Here is a 20,972-nt window from a genome sequence, read left to right on the forward strand (position 1 = left end):
GGTTAATCGTACAGATGTAATGTTGATGGGGCGTTGGCGTACATGTACAGTGAACGGAATGCGTGTGGGTGTGGGGAGCGATCATGCGATGGGATGGAATGCGGGGTAGATAGCTGATCGTGCGTGCGGGACATGGGAGGGGACATGGACGCGGGCATGATGGATGGTCTTAAAATGAATGCTTCATCGTCGATGGACGGACGGGTGGCGTCTCGGGAATGGTCGGTCGTTGGTCATTGTTCGTGAGTGTCGTCACGTCTTTTGAGGCCGCGGCGAACCCTTCTCGCTTTTGGTGCTCGGGGTGAGCTGGCGCGCAAACGCGGCGTGCGCCTGCGCGCGGTCCGCGTTCCGCGCGATGCGCAGCGCACTCTCGTGCGCCCGCTCCACCAGCGCGCGCGACGGACTCGTCGCCGGCATGTGGTCAAGCAGACCTGGGGGCGCACACACACCGACGTCAGACGAAACGCGTCTTGGGGCAGCAGAGGGAGGACGCACCGCGGTACTTGAGCACGTATCGCATCACCCGCTGGATCGGCTGGATCGCGAGGTCGCGGACGACGCTCTTCATCTCCTGGTCCGACGTCTTCCGCGGCCCCATCCCCGCCGCGGGCCCGCCGTGCCCGTGCGCGCTGCTCGCGCCCCGCGGCACGCCCGACGCCGGCGTGTACGAGGACCCGTGCCCGAGCGCCGACGCGGACGACGCCGGCGGGGGCGACGACGGCGCGACGGAGAAGCTCGCCGCGAACGGCGACGACGGCGTGACGTTCAGGTTGGGCGTGGACGGCACGCTCACGCGCTTCCAGGCGGAGCTCACCGCGCGCGAGAGGGCGGTGCTCGACGACACGCGCGAGAGCGGCGCATCAGCCGTCGGCGAGTGCAGCGGCGAGGGCGGCGATGAGGCCGACGAGAGGCCGAACCCGAGCCCCGCACCGAGCGCGGCGGTGAATAGGCCCACGCCGCTGTTGCGCCGTGAGAAAGCCGGGGAGCTGGTCCCTCCACCGCTCCCGTGTCCGATGTCCGACATCGCGTAGGACGCGCGGCGGCCCCCGCCGATCGCGCCCGCGAGGCTCGTGAAGCTGCGTGTGCGCATCGTGGGGAGCGCGAAGAGGTCGTCCGAGGTGGAGGACCGCTTGGCGAGCTTCCGCGAGGGGCGGAGGTTCGCGCCCTCGGCGAAGAACTCCCCCACGATGGCGGACCAGGCGACGAACGCGGGCTCGAGCTCCTCCTCGCAGCCGATGAACGCGGCGCTCACGCCCCATGCGCTCGGGTCGTCCTGGATGTGCGAGAGGAAACGCTCCGAGACGCGAAGGAGCGCAGGGACGTGCTTCGCGACGAGCGAGGCGAAGCGGGGCGCGAGCTCGGTGCAGGCGAGCTCGCGGAGGCGCTCTTGGTAGTTGCGCTCCGTCTGGACGATCTCGCGGCACGAGAAGAGGACGTGCCGAGCCGCCTTCCAATCTTCCTCCCCACACTCCTCCTCCGAAAGTGTCCCCTCGTCCGAGTCTTCACCGTCGCAGTCGGCGAAGGATTGCTCGTAGTGGCCCACACTGAAGCATGCGCGCGACGAGGATGGCGAGGTGGCGGCGACGCCCATCTCGCGCGGGCCGCCGAAGACAAACGATGACCGCCTGTCCAGGGTGTCCATCGTGACGTCGTCGTCGGTGTGGCCTACTTGGCTGGGCGCAGCGCTGCGGCGCCCGGAGAGCTTGCCTCGCGCGAGAGCCGTGCTTTCTTTGCGCAGTCGTTCGAGGTGGAAGGAGAGCACGTCATCGGGCACGTCGGCCATCGCCGTGGTCCACCGTCGCATGGCGTCTTCGCTGCGGTCGAGATAGCCCCCGACGACGGAGAAGCCTGACGTCGGCTCCTCTCCGTTGGCCTGGAAATCCCGATGGGAAACGGAGGGCGGAAGGGAGGTATATGCGTCGTAGACGCTGCCGTAGGGGTTCTCAGCAGAGGCGTATTCGGGCGAGACGCATTCGGTGTAAGGATTGAAAGACTCGGAGTGTTGCCACTGGTCCTGGAGTTCTTGGAAGCTCTGCTCTGTCTGCGCACTATCCGCATACAGCGATGTGTGCCGTGCTATTGAGGTCGAGGAAAGCCCTGTGCATGCCAACTCGGCCAGAGTTTGTGACGACGGCTTTCTCCGGACTTCGAGAATGGGCCGTAGACCGGCAGGAAGGCCGTCCGACGGCTGTACGGGGGCGAGGGGATGACGCGGGGGACGACGACGAAATACGCACCACAGTCGTCAGCGTCGGGTCTCGGCGCGCAGCAGGAGAGTTCAGAGGACTTACGGAGGCTTGCCACATGGGATGCTCCTGACCTGGATGAGATCTACCTCCCGCAGCTGCTTCTGAGGCACTGGACCAGATCCGGCTCTTCGGTGTACGCTGGCCTAACCCGTTGGGGGTGGATTTAGACCGGCCTAGGGCCAACGAGACCTGCGCGCCAGGCGGGAAAGGGTATGCAGAGGGCGCGACGGGGGGCCGCCTCTTCTGAAGCTTGCGCGCGACGAGACTATTGCTCGGGGACAGACCGGGGGAGTCGGAGGAGTCGGGGGTGGTGATGTTGGTGGAGGTAGAGGCTTGGGACGTACTGGTGCTCGAGGAGGTGGAGGTGTATGTACTGTCTGTCCGCGCGCCCCGGAGACCGGTGTTCGGGCGGAGGCAGGAGCCATCGCTGAGACTCCGCGCCGGTCTGTGTGAGGAGGGGTGTTGCATCGGCGAGGACGCGCCGGGTGAGAGGAGGGCTGACGACTGGTCGCTGGGGACGGGGCTGCGGGGGCGCAGGACGGCAAAGACGGAGGCGGGGGCGGCGTTCAGAGTACTCTCCGGAGCCCGTCGTTTTTGCAGCCTGTTGGGACGCGGCGGGGGCATGGGCGGGCGATGGACGGCGACGGATTCCATGCCTGGGCTGCCTGAACGGAGGCGGGGGGCATCCGAGGAGAAGGTGAGGGTGCGAGAGCCGGCGCGGTGAGGCAGTCGCTGGGAAGTTAATAGCGTCGGCTGGGCCGGCGCGTCTTCCGGCTGGAACGGCGCATGCGTCGAGGGCAGATACGAGTGGCCCGAGTCGGGGCGAGAGTGGGGATGCGAATGGCGCCAGCGAACGAACACATCGTCGGCTGGGCCTGCACCTCCCTCTGGACGGGCGTCAGGGGCCCCGCTCGCGCGCATCGTCTTCAGACGGTAGTACGCCGGGTTTTTTGGCGGCAGCGGGGGCGGGGTGTCGGCGGGGGTGCGAGCAGGCGTGGGCATGGCGGCGGGCGAGCTTCTATCGCTGCGCGCAGGCGCGCGTGATGCGGGCGGATGGGCATCAGAGGTGACGTCGAGGTCGTGCGTCGAGGGAAACGTGCTCGACTTGTGTTCGCGCGGCGGGTTGATTGAGCCCGTTCCTGCGCGGCAGAGGGCGCGCGGGGGCGGTGGGTTAGAGTAAAAACTCTGATAAGCGGACGGACGACGCACTGTGTGGCTCGGCCGGAGTCGCGCGCCGCACCGCCGGGAGGGACGTCGGGGGCGGGAGGCGAGAGCGCGGTCGTCGCGCGCGGGCTGGGCCCGAATTTCAGTGCGCGGCCATGGACTGCGTGCGGGAGACTCGGGCACAATTGGCGGGAGGGGCTTGAACGTTGCTGGTGTGGGCACCGTGAGCCGTTGCACAACCGCCATCGACGTCGGGGGCGCGAGGCTGAGCAGGCCGTGTGCGGCGAGGAGGAGGGGAGGGGGACGACGCGGGGGACGGGGTGCGACGAGGGCCGGGGAGGAGGAGGGGAGGGCGGAGGGAGGGTGGTGGCCAGCGAGGGCTATGTGCTCGTCGTGTCGCGGGCGGGCCGTCGCGCGAGGCGTCGCAGAACGCAGGCGGCGACAATTTAGCATGACACCCGTCCCTGCAGACTGACGTCAGTCGCCCCTGCCCGTTCTGATCTCCGACACAGCTGCTCGCCCCTCCCGCCATTCCGCCCAGCGATCTCCCGTCCCTGTCCACTGAGCGCCTCCAGCTACCACAGCAGACTGCCCCTCTATGTTCGCACTCCCACCGCAACGCTTTCGCTTGACGGCTCGCACCTCTCCGCGAGGCGTGTGCTTCGGAACCTGCCACACGCGTGCCATGTGCATGGAGGTCCGTCCGCGATCATTCTCCCTCGCCTTCACACTAGAACTTCGCGCGCACGCTGTCGATAGTCCGGGCTCGACCGCTCGACGCACGGATCGCGCGAGGCCACCAGTTCTCATCTCCGTCAGCATCGAATATATCCGCCGCCTCCTCCTCTGCTCTCCTAACACAACGCCCATGCTTGCCGTGGGTTGGTATACCGCCCCGCATTGCTCGAAGATCGGCTGCACAGCATCCTCATTCCGCATCGCGTTCTTCCGCCACACATGTGCAGATGCGTCGTCCGGCCCGGTTCCTCCGCCCATTCCCTGACGCATCTCCGCTGACGATTGAATTGCCGCGGACAGAAACAAACAACGTGGGCGATCCCTCTCGCTCGCGCTCCAAACAACACAGGGGTGAGCCCCGCCTTCCCAGTGAGGCGGGAGGGTGGCCTCACACTCAATCATCATGTCAAAGCCAAGGCCTATTCAGGCCCAGGAACTCCGCGCCACACGGTGATGCAGGTAGATGGGGAAAGTCACCTACGGTGCAGGAACATATCTCGACCGGACGCAACTCGGATCCCCAGACTCAGACTCAGAGCTCGAACAACTCGCCGATGTAGCGCCGATCGCGGCGTCAGTGTCCTTCCCGCAGGTGGCAGGAAAGACTTTGCTTGCAGATGTGGTTAGTGAGGAGTGTCGAACGTATTGCACCATCCGTACGTGCGCTGGAGCTCAACGGGCATCGATGCGGCTCAACAAAGTTGCGATCCCGACGTCTCGCACTGACAACCGGCATCGCCGAGAGCGCCCCTTTGAGTGCCACGGAAGGCCAACGGCCGGACAGGCGGCCGCATCACCTGTCGTGCTCGACAGCTGGTGCGCCCGCCGGCCGGTCTTGGGATGCATCATGGGCGATTCAACCCAAAGCGAGTGCACCGAGGGGGAAGGAATGTGTAACTTTGTGACGTTTGATGTCGCCTGGCCGGGGGCGTCGAAGCACCGGAGGGTGTGTCGGTTGTGCGGGAGACAGTTGGCAGAACGCACATAAGTAAGACAGGAAGCACGGGCGACGGAGTATGTTCGGTGATTGTCTTGTGGACTCGGTTTTCCTGGACCCTGGTCCTCGACGCTCGGCGCTCAACATTTCAACGTTCAACATCAAGCTCGGTCCCGCTCCGATACTGTGCCTACTTGTTCCAGGCGAATCATGCAGCAGGGACACGATCGGGCAGGTTTGACGGCCGTATGAATCTTCGAGCTTGCGACGGGAACGAGAAGTGCTGGGGGGACGGCGTTAAGGGGCACGCAGGTCCGCCGTGCCCTGCGAGGACGAGCCTGGACGCGGGAATGGATCTGTACTCACTGCAGTCTTGGACGCACGCCGACTGTGCCGCAGCCGTGCCGGTCGAAGGCCGACTCTCTATGTATTGCGATAGGAACCACGGGCCCGGAGGCTGCACTTGACGGATCCTCCTCGAAGAGAACTAGAACTCGCCACGCAGCGGGTGTTTACCGGCATATCAGCCTCCCCCCGCGTCGCTTCCTGCCGGCCCATCCGCCTCCGACCTCTGTGCCGGTGCGCGCCGTCTTCCGTCCCGCTGCGGTCCATTCAGCGCGCGCGCATGGCGACCACGGCGTCAGGCCCGAACACCGCCGTCCGCACGGGCTCGAGCGTCGGCAGCTGCCACACACGGGGGAAGAGCGCGTCGTGAGCACGGGCAGGACACGGGGAGGCGGGCAGGACGAAGACCCACGTCGTCCGCGCGCAGGCCGCCGCCGTAGCCCACGCCCGCGTCCCCCACGATCCGCGGCGCGACGGTGACGACGAGCGCGTCGACCGCGCCGGGGCCCCCGCGCGCGGCGCGCACGAACGAGCGGATGACCCGCGCGCCGCCCTCGACCATGACGGAACGCACTCCGAGCTTCCCGAGCGCCTCGAGCAGCACGGGGACGCCGATCGTCCCTGCGAGGCAGAGGCAGACGGTGGTGAGCACGCCGGAAAGGGGGGGAGCGGGTGCGGTGCCTCACCGGACTCGCGGTCGGCGGGGACCTCGACGAGGCATGCGCCTGCCCTGTCCAACGCGGCTTTTCGCTCCGCGTGCGCCTCCGTGTCTTTTTCCGACAGTTCGACCCCGCGCGCAGACGATCCATGGACGCCGGCCCGTTCCGGCCCGGTAGTTCTTGAGGAGCTTGCAGTCCGGCGAAGTGCGCGCGCGGGTGTCGAGGATGACGGGACGGGGAAGGCGATACTTGCGCGGGAAGTTGTGGGGAGTGCGGGGAGATGGCGGGCTGCTCGGGGTATGGGGGTGGTTCGCGAGCGCGACAGGAAGGACAGTGTTGGGGACCGAAAGGTGTGGTAGGTGCATGGAATTCACGGCGCGGCGGGCCCGTCCGATGGAGATGTGGTGGGGCGAGCAAACGTCCACGATGAGGGCCAGCGGCGAACCAATTGGGCCGGAAGACTCACTGTTCAGCTGGGGGTCGTCGTTGAGCGCCGTCCCAATCCCGACAAGGATCGCGTCGTGGAGGGTGCGCATCCTGCCGGGCGAAGAGCGACCGCTTATAAGCAGCTGGGTGCTGGTTCGGAGAGGTTCGTGGCCTGGGGTGCGAGCTCGTGCTGCACCTTGTCGAATCGCACTGTAGGGGTACGAAGAACGCGACATACCAATGGGTCATGATCATGCTCTCTTTCCCGCTCAAAATGAGCTGCTGTCCTCCGGCTCCAGCGATCTTCGCATCTAGCGATTGTGCGAAGGTGAGCGTGACATACGGTCTGTCTGTGGCTTGCGATATTGGAGTGGGCAAGGCAGAACACTCGCGGTCTGCATAGAATATAGAGGTGTGTGTGTCTGGCGTTGAGTGTAATTCATACAAGTCCAAGAGAATATCGGGGCTTGAGGAAGGTCCACATGTTCCATGACGATAATCCGAGGCTCCGTTTTACACCGCGGGCGTTCTAGGTCTTGAATAATAGATGGAAGTCCAAGAAAATGCAATGAGCAAGTTGGGACGCGGATCGATTGCAGCAGACATACCGTCACGTGGCGCGGCCCGCCAGCCTAGAACTTCGGCACGCATACCTTTTGTGGCGTCTGCGCGATTGCAGCGGGCGACAAGAATTCTGACAGTTGCCTTGTGCTCACCACCAGCCTGGTGCCAAGTCTCGCTTGCTTCTCGTTCACTCATACTCGTGCCGCCAAGACTGCTTGCATCTCAGCCGTACGGTCCGTACCTCGGGCTTCGCAAACCCCACAAATCCTTGAAGAGCAGACATGATCGCGCCGGTGGAGAATAAGCCAGAGGACGTCCCACCCGCCGTGGTCGACGAGGAAGAGGCTGAGGACGGCGAGGATGGGGCTCCTGAGACGCAGGGTGCTGGAGGTGAGTGTACTACATGATCTCTAGGCGTGCAAGCTGAACGCGTGTGCGCACCGCGCGGCTGGTCTGTTAGGTGAGGGCAAGAAAAAGAAGAAAAAGAAGAAGCCCAAGAAGAAGAAGCTGGAGCAGACGGAGCCTCCGTCTATCGGACTGTCCAGGCTGTTTTCCGATGGGAATTACCCGGAAGGCGAGATCCAAGATTACAAGGACGAGTGAGTGCACCGATCTCTCTTTCACCGTGCCGGACGGGTCGGAAATACTCGAGGACATATGCTGAATGAAACGTGTTCCACCTAAACAGCAACTCCTACCGCACTACGTCGGAGGAAAAGCGCTACGACGAGCGGAGAATGATGGAGGACATCGACGAGACATACAACAACATCCGCAAGGCGGCCGAGGCGCACCGGCACGCCCGCAAGTGGGCGCGCAAGTTCATCCGGCCGGGCATGCGCATGCTGGACATCGCAGATGGGATCGAGGACGCTGTGCGAACGACGGTCGAGGCGAACGGGCTCGAGGCGGGTATCGCCTTCCCCACCGGGCTTAGCCTCAACCATTGCGCAGCGCACTATTCCCCAAATCCCGGAGATACACTCGGTGAGTCTCCGCAGACGATTTAAGATGTCCTTGAGAAGCGTGTGATGCTGACGGCCCAACGAAGTCCTCGGCGAGAAGGATGTGCTCAAGATCGACATTGGTGTCCATGTGAGGGGGCGTATTTGCGACTCTGCTTTCACGCTCTCTTTCGACCCTACATACGACCCCCTGCTTGAGGCCGTTAGGGCCGCTACCGACACTGGTGTCCGGGTTGGTGTCGACTCATTCGTCTGGAAAACGTCGTTGCTGATGAGATGTTGTAGGAAGCGGGGATTGACGTGCGACTGGGAGAACTCGCAGGTTACATACAAGAGACGATGGAATCATACGAGGTGGAGGTTAACGGGAAGGTGCTTCCAGGTATGGGTGGGCGTCTTGAGTCGGCGGCCTGGACTGACAATATCTCCTAAACAGTGCGGCCCATAGAGCACCTGAGCGGGCACACGATCCACCCCTACCAGATTCACGGGAAAAAGTCTGTGCTGCTATACAAGAATGAGGATCAAACGAAGATGGAAGAAGGGGAGTACTTTGCGATCGAAACCTTCGGCTCGACAGGGAGAGGCAAGGTCGTCGAACAGGGCGAGGTGTCGCACTACGCTCGCCGGGCTGACGCGCCGCATGTGCCGTTACGGTAGGGGATGCTCATGTGGTCGAGGCGGGTGCTCATCGATGGCTCTCTGTAGGCTGACCTCGGCCCAGAACCTGCTAAAGTCGATCAACAAAAACTTCGGGACGCTTCCCTGGTGCGACGGTACCTCGAGCGGCGGGGGAGAGCAGGTACCTGCTCGCGGTAAGCGATGACGCGATTCGGATGTTTCTCGAGGGTCGCTGATGGCCCCGCTCGCAGCTGAACCATCTCGTGTCCCAGGGCATCGTGCAGGACTACCCCCCGCTGTGCGATGTCCGTGGGGCCATGACGGCCCAATTTGTGAGCGCCACCCACGATTCGGTCTCGGCCAGCGGCTCATATGCACACAGGAACACACGATCCTCCTCCGCCCGACGAGGAAGGAAGTAGTAAGCCGGGGCGACGACTACTGACCGCGCTCGTAGGGGGCGGCGGGGGCGTGGAGGCCCGAGGATGCGGGGTGCGGGGTCAGGAGACATGTACGGTTGTAGACATAACGATGGGCGCCTGGTGGCCCCGCACGACCGATGACGGACACGTGTGTGCGGGCACATGTGATTTGCCCGATCTGTGTGCGACGGATCATGGCCCTGGCCGCTGTGGCCTGCGTCTGGTGCTGGATCGTCCGCCGAGTGCGCTCCCTTTGTCGCTCTCTCCTCCCCCGCACCCGGCTCGCCTTCTTTACCGTCCCCCCTCCGCGTGTTTTCCGTCCGCTGGCTCCCCACCCCCGCATTCACCGCCACCCCCGGGTCCACCATGCCCTGCTTCTCCCTCGACCGCAGCAACTCTGAAGACACCGAGCCCGAGGGGAGTCCCAGACCGTCCGTCCATACGAGGCACTCGGGCGACTTCAGCCCGGTCGACGCCCTCCGACACTTCGAATACCCCGGCATCCCCCTTCCTCCCTCTGCCCGCGTCGGAGATCCCAAAGCCAAGCAGCGGGAGAACGAGCCCATCAGGCTCTGGCACCTCTGGAAGTACGGAACCTTCGCGGCAGTCAAGGGTACGTCTGTCCTCTCCTCGCGCACGCGACGCCCAGCCCCGTCCGAGTGATGGCTACCCCGCAATGCCGACCCTTCCAGGTGCGGGGTAGTGTGGGGAAGGCCTTCTCTATCGGGCGGGGCTCCAGCCTGTGACGTCGATACCGGGCGCCAGACCCTGCACCGCGACCCACCCCGACGGCAACGGCGACGCTCACCGTGCTCCCTCTCTTCTCCAGCGACCACACTAGCGGCCGATGTCGTCTCCCACCACATATGGGGCCCCGCCGAAAGTCCTGGGGGCTCGAGATGACGCTGCTCACGAGCATGATGCGCGACGTCAGCCGGTACTCCCACTTGACCGACATTGTGAGTTCCTCCTGCGCACGCGAGACCCTCTGCCCCACTCACCTGCGCTCTCTCTGCGCCCGCAGGTCACCATCCGCATGCTCATGAGCATCGGCGGCCTTGTCCCTGTCCCCTCAGATGCGCTCGTCACCCCCGTCTCCTTTCCAGTGCGCACACGTGCGTTGCGCGGGATCCTCGCCGACTTCGATGCTGCCGAGAATGGAAAACGGGAGCTCTCAGGGGAATGGGTCGTCGGCCGGCACACTTGGCGCAGGCTGCAGGCCGAGTGGCGCGCTCGCAAGGAGGGCAAGCCGCCGGGCACCGTCCCCGGAAAGGGCAAGAAGAAGGAGCGGGTCGTGTTGTTCTTGCACGGCGGTATGTGTCCGTTCTGCCCGCTTTCCTCCTCCATCCGCCGAATGTATGCGCCCACACAGGAGCGTACTACATGTTCAGCGCCGCGACGCACCGCCTGATCACCATCCCCCTCGCGAAACACCTTGATGCGCGAGTTTTTTGTGGGTCTCCTCCCGTTTCCGCCATTCTTCCGGTTCTGACATGTGTTTCAGCCCTCGACTACCGCTTGGCGCCCGAGACCCGCTTCCCCGGCCCGCTGCACGACGCTGTCTCGGCATATTTCAGACTGGTCAATGACCTTCACGTTCCCCCGGAGAACATTGTCATCGCCGGCGACAGCGCTGGCGGTGGCCTCACTCTCGCTCTGTTAATGTATCTCCGCGACAACAAGTACCCTCTCCCGTCTGGCGCGATACTCATGTCTCCGTGGGTTGGTGAGTTTAGCCGCATTGTGTTTCAGTGCCGGTCTCTCCATTCTTGAGGCTCACAATCCTGTTTCAGACCTCACAATGAGCTGCGAATCATGGGAAGGCAACGCACAGTTCGACATTGTGCCCATGCCCCAACCTGGAGATCACATGAACCCGATAATGTGCTACCTTGGAGAACACGTCGAAAAGTATCTCACCCACCCGTATGCGAGTCCGTTATTTGGCGATTTTAAGGGCCTTCCACCCTTGCTTATCCAAGCCGGAGAAGTTGAAGTACTGCGCGATGAGATTACCCTTTTAGCACACAAAGCATCACGGGCCGGTGTGGAGGTGCGACATGAGCTGTACGAGGATATGGTCAGTGTGTCACGTTTAACATCTTCATCGTCGTCTAATCATGCTACAGGTCCACGTCTTCCAGTCTTTTCCATTCCTCCAAGCTGCACGCCACGCCTTCAGCTCGTGCCATGACTTCGTTTGGAACTTCCTGCCCCAACACCAGAGTCATACCCCGCAGTACTTCGAGCCGAGCGCCGAGAAACAACTGGAGGACGAGATCGACTCGAATGCCACCCGTGTTGTCCGGGGCGACGGCACCGAAACTGATGCGAGCCCAGAAGTTATTACCCAAGACCGCGATCCGCGGCGTGGACGGTCTTATCGCCGGCTGCGGCAGCCCGAATCACGTTCGCCCACCCCTGGGGAAGAACCCAGCTGGGGCTCCATGTACCTCTCCTCCGACAGCGAGGAAGAACGCGACTTTGGCGAACGTGTCATCCGGGTTCAGCCTAAGGAGTACACACCGCCGTCGCCGACATCCCCTTCTGAGTCGCAACCGCCGCTGCTCATGAGGGTGTCCTCCTTCTCCCGGCTGCGAGCGACCTTCAACGTCATCACCGGCGCCGCCAACGCCTCCGCGTCTACGACGCTGAACCTCCCCACGCCATGTCCCTCGCACCCCTCCGCACCGTCGTCCCCCATGCGCAGGCGACAACGCATCTCCTCTATCAGCATGACGTCCTCCTCCGGCGCCGCCCCCGAGCCCGCCATCCGTCGGTCACAACTGAGCCACCCCGACATCTCCTCGCTGTGCAAGCAGTGGGCGGCGCAGGGCCCCGCGAACGAGACGACGAAGTACAAACCCGAAGCCCCCGTCGACAAGTCACGACCCCATATACCCTTACATGACCCGGCCCCGGTTCCCTGTGACATCGGCTCCCTCTCCTTTCATTCCGTGCTGCCACCCAATGCTTTTGTATCACTTGCGTGCTCCATACTCGCTTCCGCATCTCCTCACCTTGCTCCGCACACATCTCTGCGCATATAAGGACCCTCATATAACTCACTGTCATGTCCTCACCATCTTTGTTACATCTCCGGCAGCATCTACCTCTCGCTCGATGTCTTTCCGTCAACTTACTCGTCCGTTACCCGCACTCGTCGTCTCCAGCCCGGTCAAATCCAAACCCGTAATGTTTCATTAGTCCGCAGTGCCTCTGGGAGGTCGGCCTCCCCGAAGACATAGTGTATGTAATCTACCGCGCACGGCGCGTGCAGAAACAGCGGTGCTGTAGTCGTAATGTACCCCGCACGGAGCGTCATATGCCATCGCCGTCGCCGCCACCGCCGCGCTCTGCCCGCATCCAACACCACGTCCCCTACGGCGAGCCGGAGCCGGACGACCGTCGCCCGCCGCGGGCCTTGGCCTCGAGCGCGCCGCGGTAGAGCTCGAGCTCCTCGATGACGTTCGTCAGCGCGCGCACCTCCCAGTTGCCCCACAGGAAGCCGACGTAGAGCATCGTCGTCGCGAGCCACGCGAGCGCGATCGTGAGCAGCACGAAGAGCGCGCTCACGCCCGCCGGGAACCACGCGGCGGCGACGACGATGACGAGGAGGAGGAGGAGGCAGGCGAGGAAGACGGCGAGGTGGAGGCGCGCCTGCCGCTGCGCGAACCGGTACCGCGCGGTGAGCGAGGAGAGCGCGAGCGTGAGGTCCGCCGGGGTCGTGTCGCCGTCGCCGTCCGCGGGCGGGGGCGCAGCGTGGATCTCGAACGTCGCCTCGAGCCCGAAGTGGTCCGAGTACGAGTATGGCTGCCGGGGCACGCGCTCGGCGAGCACCACCCGCGTCTCCACCGGGGTGAGCACCGGCGCGTCCGCGGGGCCGCGCGGGGGGCGGAAGAAGACGTAGTCGAGCCGCTTGCCCTGCAAGAGCCGCGCGGCGGGCTCGAGCCGCTTGCCGGCGGAGTGCGAGTTCAAGGGCGAGTCGGCGGTGACGCCATGGAGGCGCACCGCGTCCTGCGCGGAGGGCGGGCGCGCGGGGTCCGCGGGCGGCACGTCGCGGTGGGTGGCGTCCCAGGCGTCGGCGAGCTGCGCGTGCGCGCGGAGGAGGGCCATGGGGAGCGTCGCGGGGACGGAGTTGAAGTCGCCGGCGGCGAGGACGTGGCGGCCGGCGGCGGCGGCGGCGCGGGCGAGCTTCGCGAACTCCCAGGCGTTGACGAGGCGGTGGGCTTTTTGCGCCTCGGTGCCTTCGTCGCCGCCTTTGGCGTACAGCTGCGGGGCGGGTGGGGGGCACGCATGAGCTTCGTGTTGGTGGGCACATGGCCAGTGGGGGAGCGAGGCCAGGCGGGAGAAGCAGGGAGGGAGAACTGAACAGGAGGACGCACATGTGTGTTGAACAGCTGCACCTCGCCGAGCACGGGGTGGAGGATGACCGCGCTCGCGGCGCCCTTGCCGACAAACCAGTCGCCGGCGACGACGTCGATCGGTGACCCGTTGAGCGAGTACGGGTGCATCGTCGCCGCGACTATGGGGAAGCGAGAGAAGATGACGAGTCCCGCACCAAGCGCACCGCTGCCGGGGCAATGCTTCGTTTCGGTCCCTCCCTGCGCGGTGTGCACGGACGGAGGGCGACGCACCTGTAGAAGAACTTGGAGTATGGCAGCTTCTTGGAGAGTGCAGACCGCACGAACTCGAAGTCGGCAAAGACCCAAAGCTCCTGGAGGGTGATGATGTCGTAGTCCGCGGTCGCGAGAGCCTCTGCGATGGCTGCGACTCGCTCTTCTCGGAACTTTGAGACATACTTCAGGCCCCTGCAGGGAATCCATGAGGAGAACAGGGCGTATGCGTGGTGCCAACATACCAGCAGTTGAACGTGAGCAGTCGTAAGCGGGTCTCAGACATTGTGGGGGTAGTACACCGTGGGGTGAGGACGATGAGAGTCGACAGAGGTGCGGAGAGCAGCACACGCCGCTGATGGCATGCGCGCTCCGCCCCGATCATTTCCGCGGCCCGCGCGCACCCGGGTCGAATCTGACATACACGCCCAAACTAACCGAAGCTAATTTGCATTAGCGTAGACGATTTATGCATCTCTCTCCCGCGCACAACGGCTTGGCAAAACATCCCGGCCGTGTTAAAACCGTCTCAACCACCCACGTCCGAAAGATGGGCGAAATATCGGTATTGCACGACGGGCATACAATCTGACTACCACGCCAAGCGCGACCCAAACATACGACGTGGACTGCTCATTCACTTCTGGAACTCGGCCAAGACCCGTGCAGAGCTGAGGAAGTTCGTCTTCTCGATCAGGAAGTCTGCGCTCATGGGTGAGTACGTGCGCAGCGCTCGTTTCGCACCGTGTCTGCCTGCTTACCGTCGGGGATGGCGGTGATGTTGTCGCGCATCAGCTGCAGGACCTGTTTGTTTCCGTCGTGTACTGCGGCCATGGCGCTGTGAGAGCGTCAGTGAGCTGAGCTGGGCACGGCGAACGGGGCAGCGTGCTCACCGCCTGGGTTCAGGTCGGCGACGAAGCTGACGTAGAAGTCGACCATCTGGTTGGCAAAGTCCCTCTCGACCTCAGGGAACGCGTTGAACAGCAAGGCAAGCTCCGAGCCGTGGGGGACTGCGCCGTGGCGCTCAGCTGGGTGGTTACAGAGAACTCGGTATAGCTGCGCACCTCCAAAGAACGGGTCCTCTCCTGGGATGAACTCCTTGAAGAAGTACGCGAAGATAGGCTGGGTGGCGGCGGCTTTGGAGAACAGGAGGCGACGCGGTGCGAGGTACATGTTGTCCGTGTACCAAGCCTCGGCGCGGTCAAACAGGGAGTCGCCGGTGTTGAACGCACCCCAAGGCTGGAGTCGTTTGCAGCGTAGAATTGGTGAATGCCGTCCAGCAGGTCCTGAGTGATGGGCGTGGGGTCGATCATGAGGTCCTTGATGAATTGGTCGAAACGGGCATCTTCCTGGTCGGACGGGATGGTCAAATTCGCGACAGACGTGCTGAATCCGGCGCCCTCGTTCAGCTTCAGGAAAGTTACAGTCAGAATTCTGCCCACGTGCGAAGGCCCGAACACGTACGTTCGTCCCGGCGAGGATAGGCACGCGAAGGAAGTTGCCGCTGAGAACACGTTGAGAAGGACGCTCCGTGATGAGACTGCCTGGAGGTCCGGGTGCTGGCTGCCAAAATTGCCCGTTCAGAGTCTCGCTCGTAAAAACGTTAGTGATATTCATAAGAGTCTGTGTTTCCGTTTTCGTGAGCGCGGGAAATCTGAAGTTGATCGAATGGTGACCGACCTCGAGTGGGACTTTCTGCAGGCACGCGAATGAAGCCGGGCCAGACGGACATCCAGTCGCTGAGACCAGTCTCGCGAAAGGGAACCCGGGTCATCGTAACGGCTTGCGGGTGGATCGTTCTTGCTGGCGGGAGAAGACAGCTGTGTTTCAGTGCCCGTGCAAGTGGGTCGTGTGAATACTCACAACGGCCCCGTGGATGAATCCATGATAGCTGCACGGAACAGTGGCTCCGAAGGGGGGAATAGAATGTGAGTCTCGACACTGCCGGCCCCTGCAGACTGAGTGATGATAAGTTGTATGCATCAAATACATACTAGGGGGAAACGGGCGCATACCTGGCCCCAAATGGTTACCTATCGATGACATTAGTACCTGTTATGCGCAAAGAGATCGATTGGAGGAGAGCGCCTCACTTTGGAAGCGTCTCCACCAAATGCAGCCAGATTTTGCTTGAGAAATTTCAGAGCGCCAACTTGATCTTGAAGACCCGCATTCAGGTCTTCCGGGGGCACGAACCGACTTGCAAGCTGTGTATATGCAGGTGAGTGCCCCAATCGCGACAAGTCTGGCAAGAACATACGAAGCCAAACGTGTTGACACGATAGTTCCTGCACATAGCATCAGTCTCGCTGGATCGGAATGCCGTCGACTCGGAGGCGTCCTTACACTGTAACAAACATCATCGGCTTTCCGATTGCCACGCTCCGTTGCATGAAAACTGCCGGTGGAGGATGAGAAATTGTACATGGGGTGTTGGCTTGGCTCTACTCACGCGTGGGGTCGAACTGCGGGTCGGAAGCCGCGCTACATGGTTCGGAGGGATTAGCATGCGCAGAGACGTAGACAGGCACGAGAACGCTCACCCATTCATATAACCGCCACCCTGGGAAAAGAACAAACGAGATTGAGGAGTGCGGTAAAATGGTGACGTAGACGCGGAACTCACGTAGAACCACACTAGAACCGGCAGTTTCTCGTCCATGCTGATTCCAGTGGGGCGAAAAACCTGGGCGGGAGGTCGTGAATCATCTCGGATAGGGCGAACAGGACGATACCTACGTTGAGATTCAAGCAATCCTCTGATAAGGGAACCCCGAACCTGGCCGCGGGGACCTGTGGGCATGCATTTCCGAAAGTAGATGCATTCTTGACTCCCGGCGCTGGGGTGGTGATAGGGAGGGGGGCTTTGAAGCGCAGAGAGCCTACGGGTGGTTGCGCGAACGGTATGCCCAGCCATCGGTCGAACGTGCTGCTGACCGACATTCCGCTAAAGGTACCGGAGGTAGTACTGACCACCAAAGGTGACTGCGAAGCAGCCAGGATGAGCTGGAGCGACGCAAGGAGGAAGAGAGCAGGATCAGTAGTCTTGCCATCTCGGACGAGGCACAGCTGGGGAGGGACGTGGTATCGACGCTGCAAGACGTAGGGGGGTATAAAGGCGGGGAATGCTGCGTGTGACCTGGATATAGGTGCCGCATCCACGGGTGCGCTTCCAGGGAGGTGGCATGGGACCCAGGAAGTCCGACAAGCTGGGATGCCGCAGTTAAGTAGGCGAGGGCCTGTTTTTCATATTCCAGAACGCTGGACCCGTTCACAGAGAAGCCAGGTAGTAAGTGTCGTGAGCGCGGCTGAAAAATGGGAAAAAGAAAGGCATCGCACAATACAGACAGACTTACGCCCAGCGTCACGGGCATCGTCTGGGCTGCGCACGGCGTTCGTGTGGCTGCATCCTAAGGGAATAAGGTCCACACGGTGAGTCGGCGACGGTCAAAGCAATGCACGTTTAGTGATGTGACGGTCGAGAACAGAGGACGTCCGGCGCCTGAGTAATGTCAATGAGTGCCGGCCGGACCGGACCGGGCTGATCGGAACATCTGCCCTAGTAATGATATTGCATTCGCTGCGGATCATGGAAGGAGCTTCTACTTATTCCTGCATTCAAATCGGTCACCTGGCGCGAACGCGAGTTCCAACTGCCCTGCTATGCTTGCGTCCCCACCATCGACCGACCCGTCTTGCAAAAACACCCGGTGCCGTCCCCACGACCCGTTCTGCATTATAAGCACCCGATCCTCACGACGTGCTCGCTCGCGAATGACCAGCTCGCCCGCTCGGGTGCGATGGTGACAGGGCGCCCCATGTTCAACGCTGCGCGGCGTGCATACAATGAAGCGGCGGTTGGAGGCAGGATGCAGAGCTGGACGACTCGGAGTCCCTGAGGATGCGGTGCACTGTCTCCGAGTCCCACTCCGTGCCTCGCCCACCCCTCCGCCCCGCCTTGCTCCCGCCCGCTGCCTGCCGCCCACTACGCACTTATCATCTCGCACACTGTGCAACGCGTTAGGCGTCGTCCACCATGTCGGACTCCAACCAGCCGTGCCCCCATTCGCGCTCGCCAGCCCGCAGCCCATCGCCGTTGTCAAACGTTCAGGAGAGGCAGCAGGAGAAGACATCGGAGATGGACGAGAAGGGTCAGACGGAGGCCGTGGAGGTAAACTCCGGTGTGATGGTCAAGATCCTGATATCCCACTCGCCGCTGTTCTCCACGAACGGCCACCCGAACCCCAGCCCGATCCTCATCAAGCACAACGTCCCCTTTTGCCATTGGTTTGAGCGAGCGCTGCAATTCCACGGCTCAGACACCGTCGCCTTGCAATACTACCTCCTCGTCCACTCTGTGTCTGACGCGGAGGCAGCTCTCCTTTCCGCGGGCTGGACTCATACGGTGCACCCCCCGTCGCACGTGGAGCTCTGGGACCCCGCCGTCGATGGATCTCCCGTGGTGCTCGTATCCCCCACGCCGTCCGACCCCCCCTACGACGACCTCACCATTCTCTTCGACGCCGGCGTGTGGACAGGCATGTCCAAGGAGCTCTCGACTTCCCCGAAAGGCTCCGACCATTATCCGTCCCTGTCACGCTTCTACTGCGCGTTGGTGCACCGCATCCTGGACACCTCGTCTGAGAGCTTCATTCGCTACCTCCGAATGCAGCTGCATTATCTCTATGCCGCCCAACTTTCTCTGCTTTCCTCTCCCGCCTCGCTCGAGAGCATCGACCCCGAGCTCCGCCAGTGGCACGTCGACTGGATCAAGGGCGAGCTGAACATGCCGCACCCTGACACCATCGCACACGAGCGGGACATACGCGAGCGAGCACGTCGCGGGGACTGGGTGCTTTTGCGAGAAGGGTCGGACGGTCGTGGAGGACGCAAGTTCAATAGGGAGTTGGAGGCTCGCATTCGCGCCAAGCGGGCCGCCGCAAGGGTCAGTTCAGAAGAAGCCCCTTGCACATAATAACGAAGAACCGTATGCGATAGTCAGCGGATGTAATATTACTGTAAGAGGGGCAATCGTCTCTCAGAAGGGTGCGAGAGGGACCGCTATCGGCTATGGTCCAACTTGAGGCCCCTGCACTGCAACCATTTGCAGGATGCAGTCACGTCCGAGCTTGGCCTGACGGACTGGGACTCCAGTCTGTTTGACGAAGGTCTCAATTTACTAGCTACATAAAAACGAAGACTGAAATCTGCTGGGTACCATAGTGGAGGTTTCGAACGCGAGTTCGCCAGCTATTGATGCAGAAGGGGCTATGGAATCTGAGATGAGGGGCTTGGTACACTGAGCTTGAAGAGCTCATTGTCGATGCCATATTATAAGTTACATGTATATATTCAGGGCGTGCGGAGTACATAGCGATCTTGTGCAGTCTTCGTAGCCTGCGAGGCGGAGGAGTCGTCGGGGTACTGATGAGTCGGAGCTCGACATAGGATTAAATTGGCCACCTCGAGTTCTGTGACTGGGTTGCCAAAATATGCCCCAGATGCGGCCAATGGATGGCGGCCAAAATGCGGGACGGTGAAACGCCATGAGCGGAGCAGTCTCCTTTTCGAAGTTGAAATGGACGCCCTCGTTCTCGCAACGAGTCCTCGCCACTCAGAAACGAGACAGAGGAGCTCCATCCGACTAGGCGTGAAAGCGAAAAGTTGGTTACTTCTTCGGGTACTATACAACTCGACGCAACTACGAAGGACGCTATACCTGGGCGGAGGCAATGTAGAACCACTTCGAGACTACAGAAGAGACGTCATCAGTCAATACACGAGCACATCGAGAAATGTCGATCTCGTACTGGACGGGTCAATGGCTGCGGGGGGCTTGCGCGAATCGGTGGGGAGGCCGGTGTACGCAGGGTCCGACTTGCTCGTGTATCCAGGAGAGTTGGGGACAGTGATGTTGCGGCTACGGGAGACGCAAGGACGTGAGCATCCCCGCACGCACATGACGACTTTGAGAAAGAACGGGACGCACATCGAGAGGTCGTACGAGGCCGTCGAGGCCGGGGTCTCGCCCGACGCAAGGCGGCGCCAGGCTTCGTGGCACTCGTGGATGATCTCGGTCGCGTACTTCTTGTTCTTGGCCTCGCCCGAGAACGCGAAGTTGTTCTCCGGCTTCCCGTCGGGGATCTTGTAGATGCGGAACCACTCGTTGGTCGCGCGGATGAGGCCGGGCAGCTGACGCTCGACGTCCTCGATGTCGTTCATCCGGCTCGCGAGCGGGTCGCGGACATCGATGACGATCACCTTCCAGTCCGTCTCGCCCTCGTCGAGGAGAGCCATGATGCCGAGCACCTTGACCTGCTTCACCTGGCCGACGTAGCCGACCTGCTCGCCGATCTCGCACACATCGAGAGGGTCGTTGTCGCCCTTCGCCTTCGTCTCGGGGTGCATCTGGTTAGGGTCCTCCCATGTCTGTGGGACCGAGCGCAAGCGACGATGGGTGCGTGACGAGTGGGGAACGTGCACGCGAAAGCAAGCGCGGACCGGAGGGTGAATTGGAGGAGACGATCGCGCCATCGCGAAGACGGTGCGGTAGGAGGGAGGCACGGGAAGCAAGGGCAGGCGCGCCATGAGTTCTACCGCGCGACGAGCACTGTAAAGGGGGCACACGCACTTGGGGGAACGCGCCGTAGTTCCAGATGTAACCGTGGTGGGGGAAGCAGTTGCGGACGAACCGCAGGCGGCCTTTCTTGACGTCCTGCTTGATGGGGTTGAAGGGCTCCTCCTTGCAGACCTCCATCTTGGCGTTGGTCCAGCGGGGGACCTCTACGACCATGTTGAGGATGCCATTGTTCTGGTCGGCGAAGAGGGGGATGTCGTGGAAGGGCGAGACGACCTGGCCGTTCTGCTCGATGAACACGCGGTGCTCTGTGTGAGCGCGCCGATCAGCATGTGTGCGCTGGCGCGACGGGGGCGCGACGGGGACGCGGGGGACGGACGGGCAGACGATCACGATATCTGTGCATGGGCGGGGGGCGATGCATGCACGAAGGCAGACTGACCGAGGGTGTTGGGTGCGCCGATGAGGCGGGTGCCGTACTCTGCCATGGGGGGAGATGAGCGGGGGAGGAGAGAAGGAGGCTGGCGTGGGGGCACTCACGGGCCATTGGAGAAGTAGCGGAGAGAAAGCGGAGCTGCTGAGAGACGCGGCGGAGGGCAGATGCTCGCAGCATCCCGACTGGGCTGGCGGACGTATATACTATGCGGAGCCCCTGCTCGTGGCACGCTCGCGCGGTGTTGCGGTCGATT

General features: G+C 62.5%; 7 protein-coding genes across 7 annotated transcripts; 3 read left to right on the top strand and 4 right to left on the bottom strand.

The window, feature by feature from the left end:
- Positions 1–252: 252 nt before the first annotated feature.
- BXZ73DRAFT_52292 (uncharacterized protein) lies at positions 253–1,783 on the bottom strand (the record flags this gene model as incomplete). Its single annotated transcript, XM_048020784.1, has 2 exons — positions 253–431; positions 496–1,783. 2 exons carry the CDS (start codon positions 1,781–1,783, stop codon positions 253–255), a joined length of 1,467 nt encoding a protein of 488 aa, XP_047874453.1.
- A 3,917-nt stretch (positions 1,784–5,700) lies between these two features.
- Positions 5,701–6,628, bottom strand: BXZ73DRAFT_104770 (dihydrofolate reductase; the record flags this gene model as incomplete). Its single annotated transcript, XM_048016014.1, has 4 exons — positions 5,701–5,772; positions 5,846–6,054; positions 6,120–6,183; positions 6,236–6,628. 4 exons carry the CDS (start codon positions 6,626–6,628, stop codon positions 5,701–5,703), a joined length of 738 nt encoding a protein of 245 aa, XP_047874454.1.
- A 735-nt stretch (positions 6,629–7,363) lies between these two features.
- Positions 7,364–9,113, top strand: BXZ73DRAFT_104771 (peptidase M24A methionine aminopeptidase; the record flags this gene model as incomplete). Its single annotated transcript, XM_048016015.1, has 9 exons — positions 7,364–7,472; positions 7,543–7,681; positions 7,771–8,069; positions 8,134–8,279; positions 8,333–8,429; positions 8,484–8,703; positions 8,756–8,849; positions 8,920–9,000; positions 9,051–9,113. 9 exons carry the CDS (start codon positions 7,364–7,366, stop codon positions 9,111–9,113), a joined length of 1,248 nt encoding a protein of 415 aa, XP_047874455.1.
- Positions 9,114–9,456: 343 nt separating this feature from the next.
- On the top strand, positions 9,457–12,538 carry BXZ73DRAFT_91983 (Alpha/Beta hydrolase protein; the record flags this gene model as incomplete). The annotated part of the gene is made up of 9 exons (XM_048026197.1): positions 9,457–9,703; positions 9,920–9,942; positions 9,975–10,049; positions 10,115–10,403; positions 10,463–10,543; positions 10,595–10,816; positions 10,884–11,170; positions 11,220–11,966; positions 12,482–12,538. The coding sequence occupies 9 exons, from the start codon at positions 9,457–9,459 to the stop codon at positions 12,536–12,538; spliced, it is 2,028 nt and encodes a 675-aa protein (XP_047874456.1).
- Positions 12,539–14,343: 1,805 nt separating this feature from the next.
- On the bottom strand, positions 14,344–16,893 carry BXZ73DRAFT_91985 (alpha/beta-hydrolase; the record flags this gene model as incomplete). The annotated part of the gene is made up of 16 exons (XM_048026198.1): positions 14,344–14,408; positions 14,468–14,530; positions 14,600–14,716; positions 14,771–14,897; positions 14,939–15,115; positions 15,171–15,329; positions 15,387–15,445; positions 15,472–15,509; positions 15,570–15,664; positions 15,800–15,913; positions 16,055–16,104; positions 16,159–16,190; positions 16,250–16,269; positions 16,333–16,392; positions 16,446–16,691; positions 16,846–16,893. The coding sequence occupies 16 exons, from the start codon at positions 16,891–16,893 to the stop codon at positions 14,344–14,346; spliced, it is 1,470 nt and encodes a 489-aa protein (XP_047874457.1).
- A 999-nt stretch (positions 16,894–17,892) lies between these two features.
- Positions 17,893–18,681, top strand: BXZ73DRAFT_52263 (uncharacterized protein; the record flags this gene model as incomplete). The annotated part of the gene is made up of 1 exon (XM_048020781.1): positions 17,893–18,681. One exon carries the CDS (start codon positions 17,893–17,895, stop codon positions 18,679–18,681), a length of 789 nt encoding a protein of 262 aa, XP_047874458.1.
- Positions 18,682–19,419: 738 nt separating this feature from the next.
- Positions 19,420–20,771, bottom strand: BXZ73DRAFT_52290 (inorganic diphosphatase; the record flags this gene model as incomplete). Its single annotated transcript, XM_048020783.1, has 5 exons — positions 19,420–19,457; positions 19,517–19,626; positions 19,696–20,135; positions 20,338–20,591; positions 20,726–20,771. 5 exons carry the CDS (start codon positions 20,769–20,771, stop codon positions 19,420–19,422), a joined length of 888 nt encoding a protein of 295 aa, XP_047874459.1.
- Positions 20,772–20,972: the final 201 nt, after the last annotated feature.

This window comes from Epithele typhae (genome assembly GCF_022376455.1).
Source record: "Epithele typhae strain CBS 203.58 chromosome Unknown BXZ73scaffold_55, whole genome shotgun sequence".
NCBI lineage: Eukaryota > Fungi > Basidiomycota > Agaricomycetes > Polyporales > Epitheliaceae > Epithele > Epithele typhae.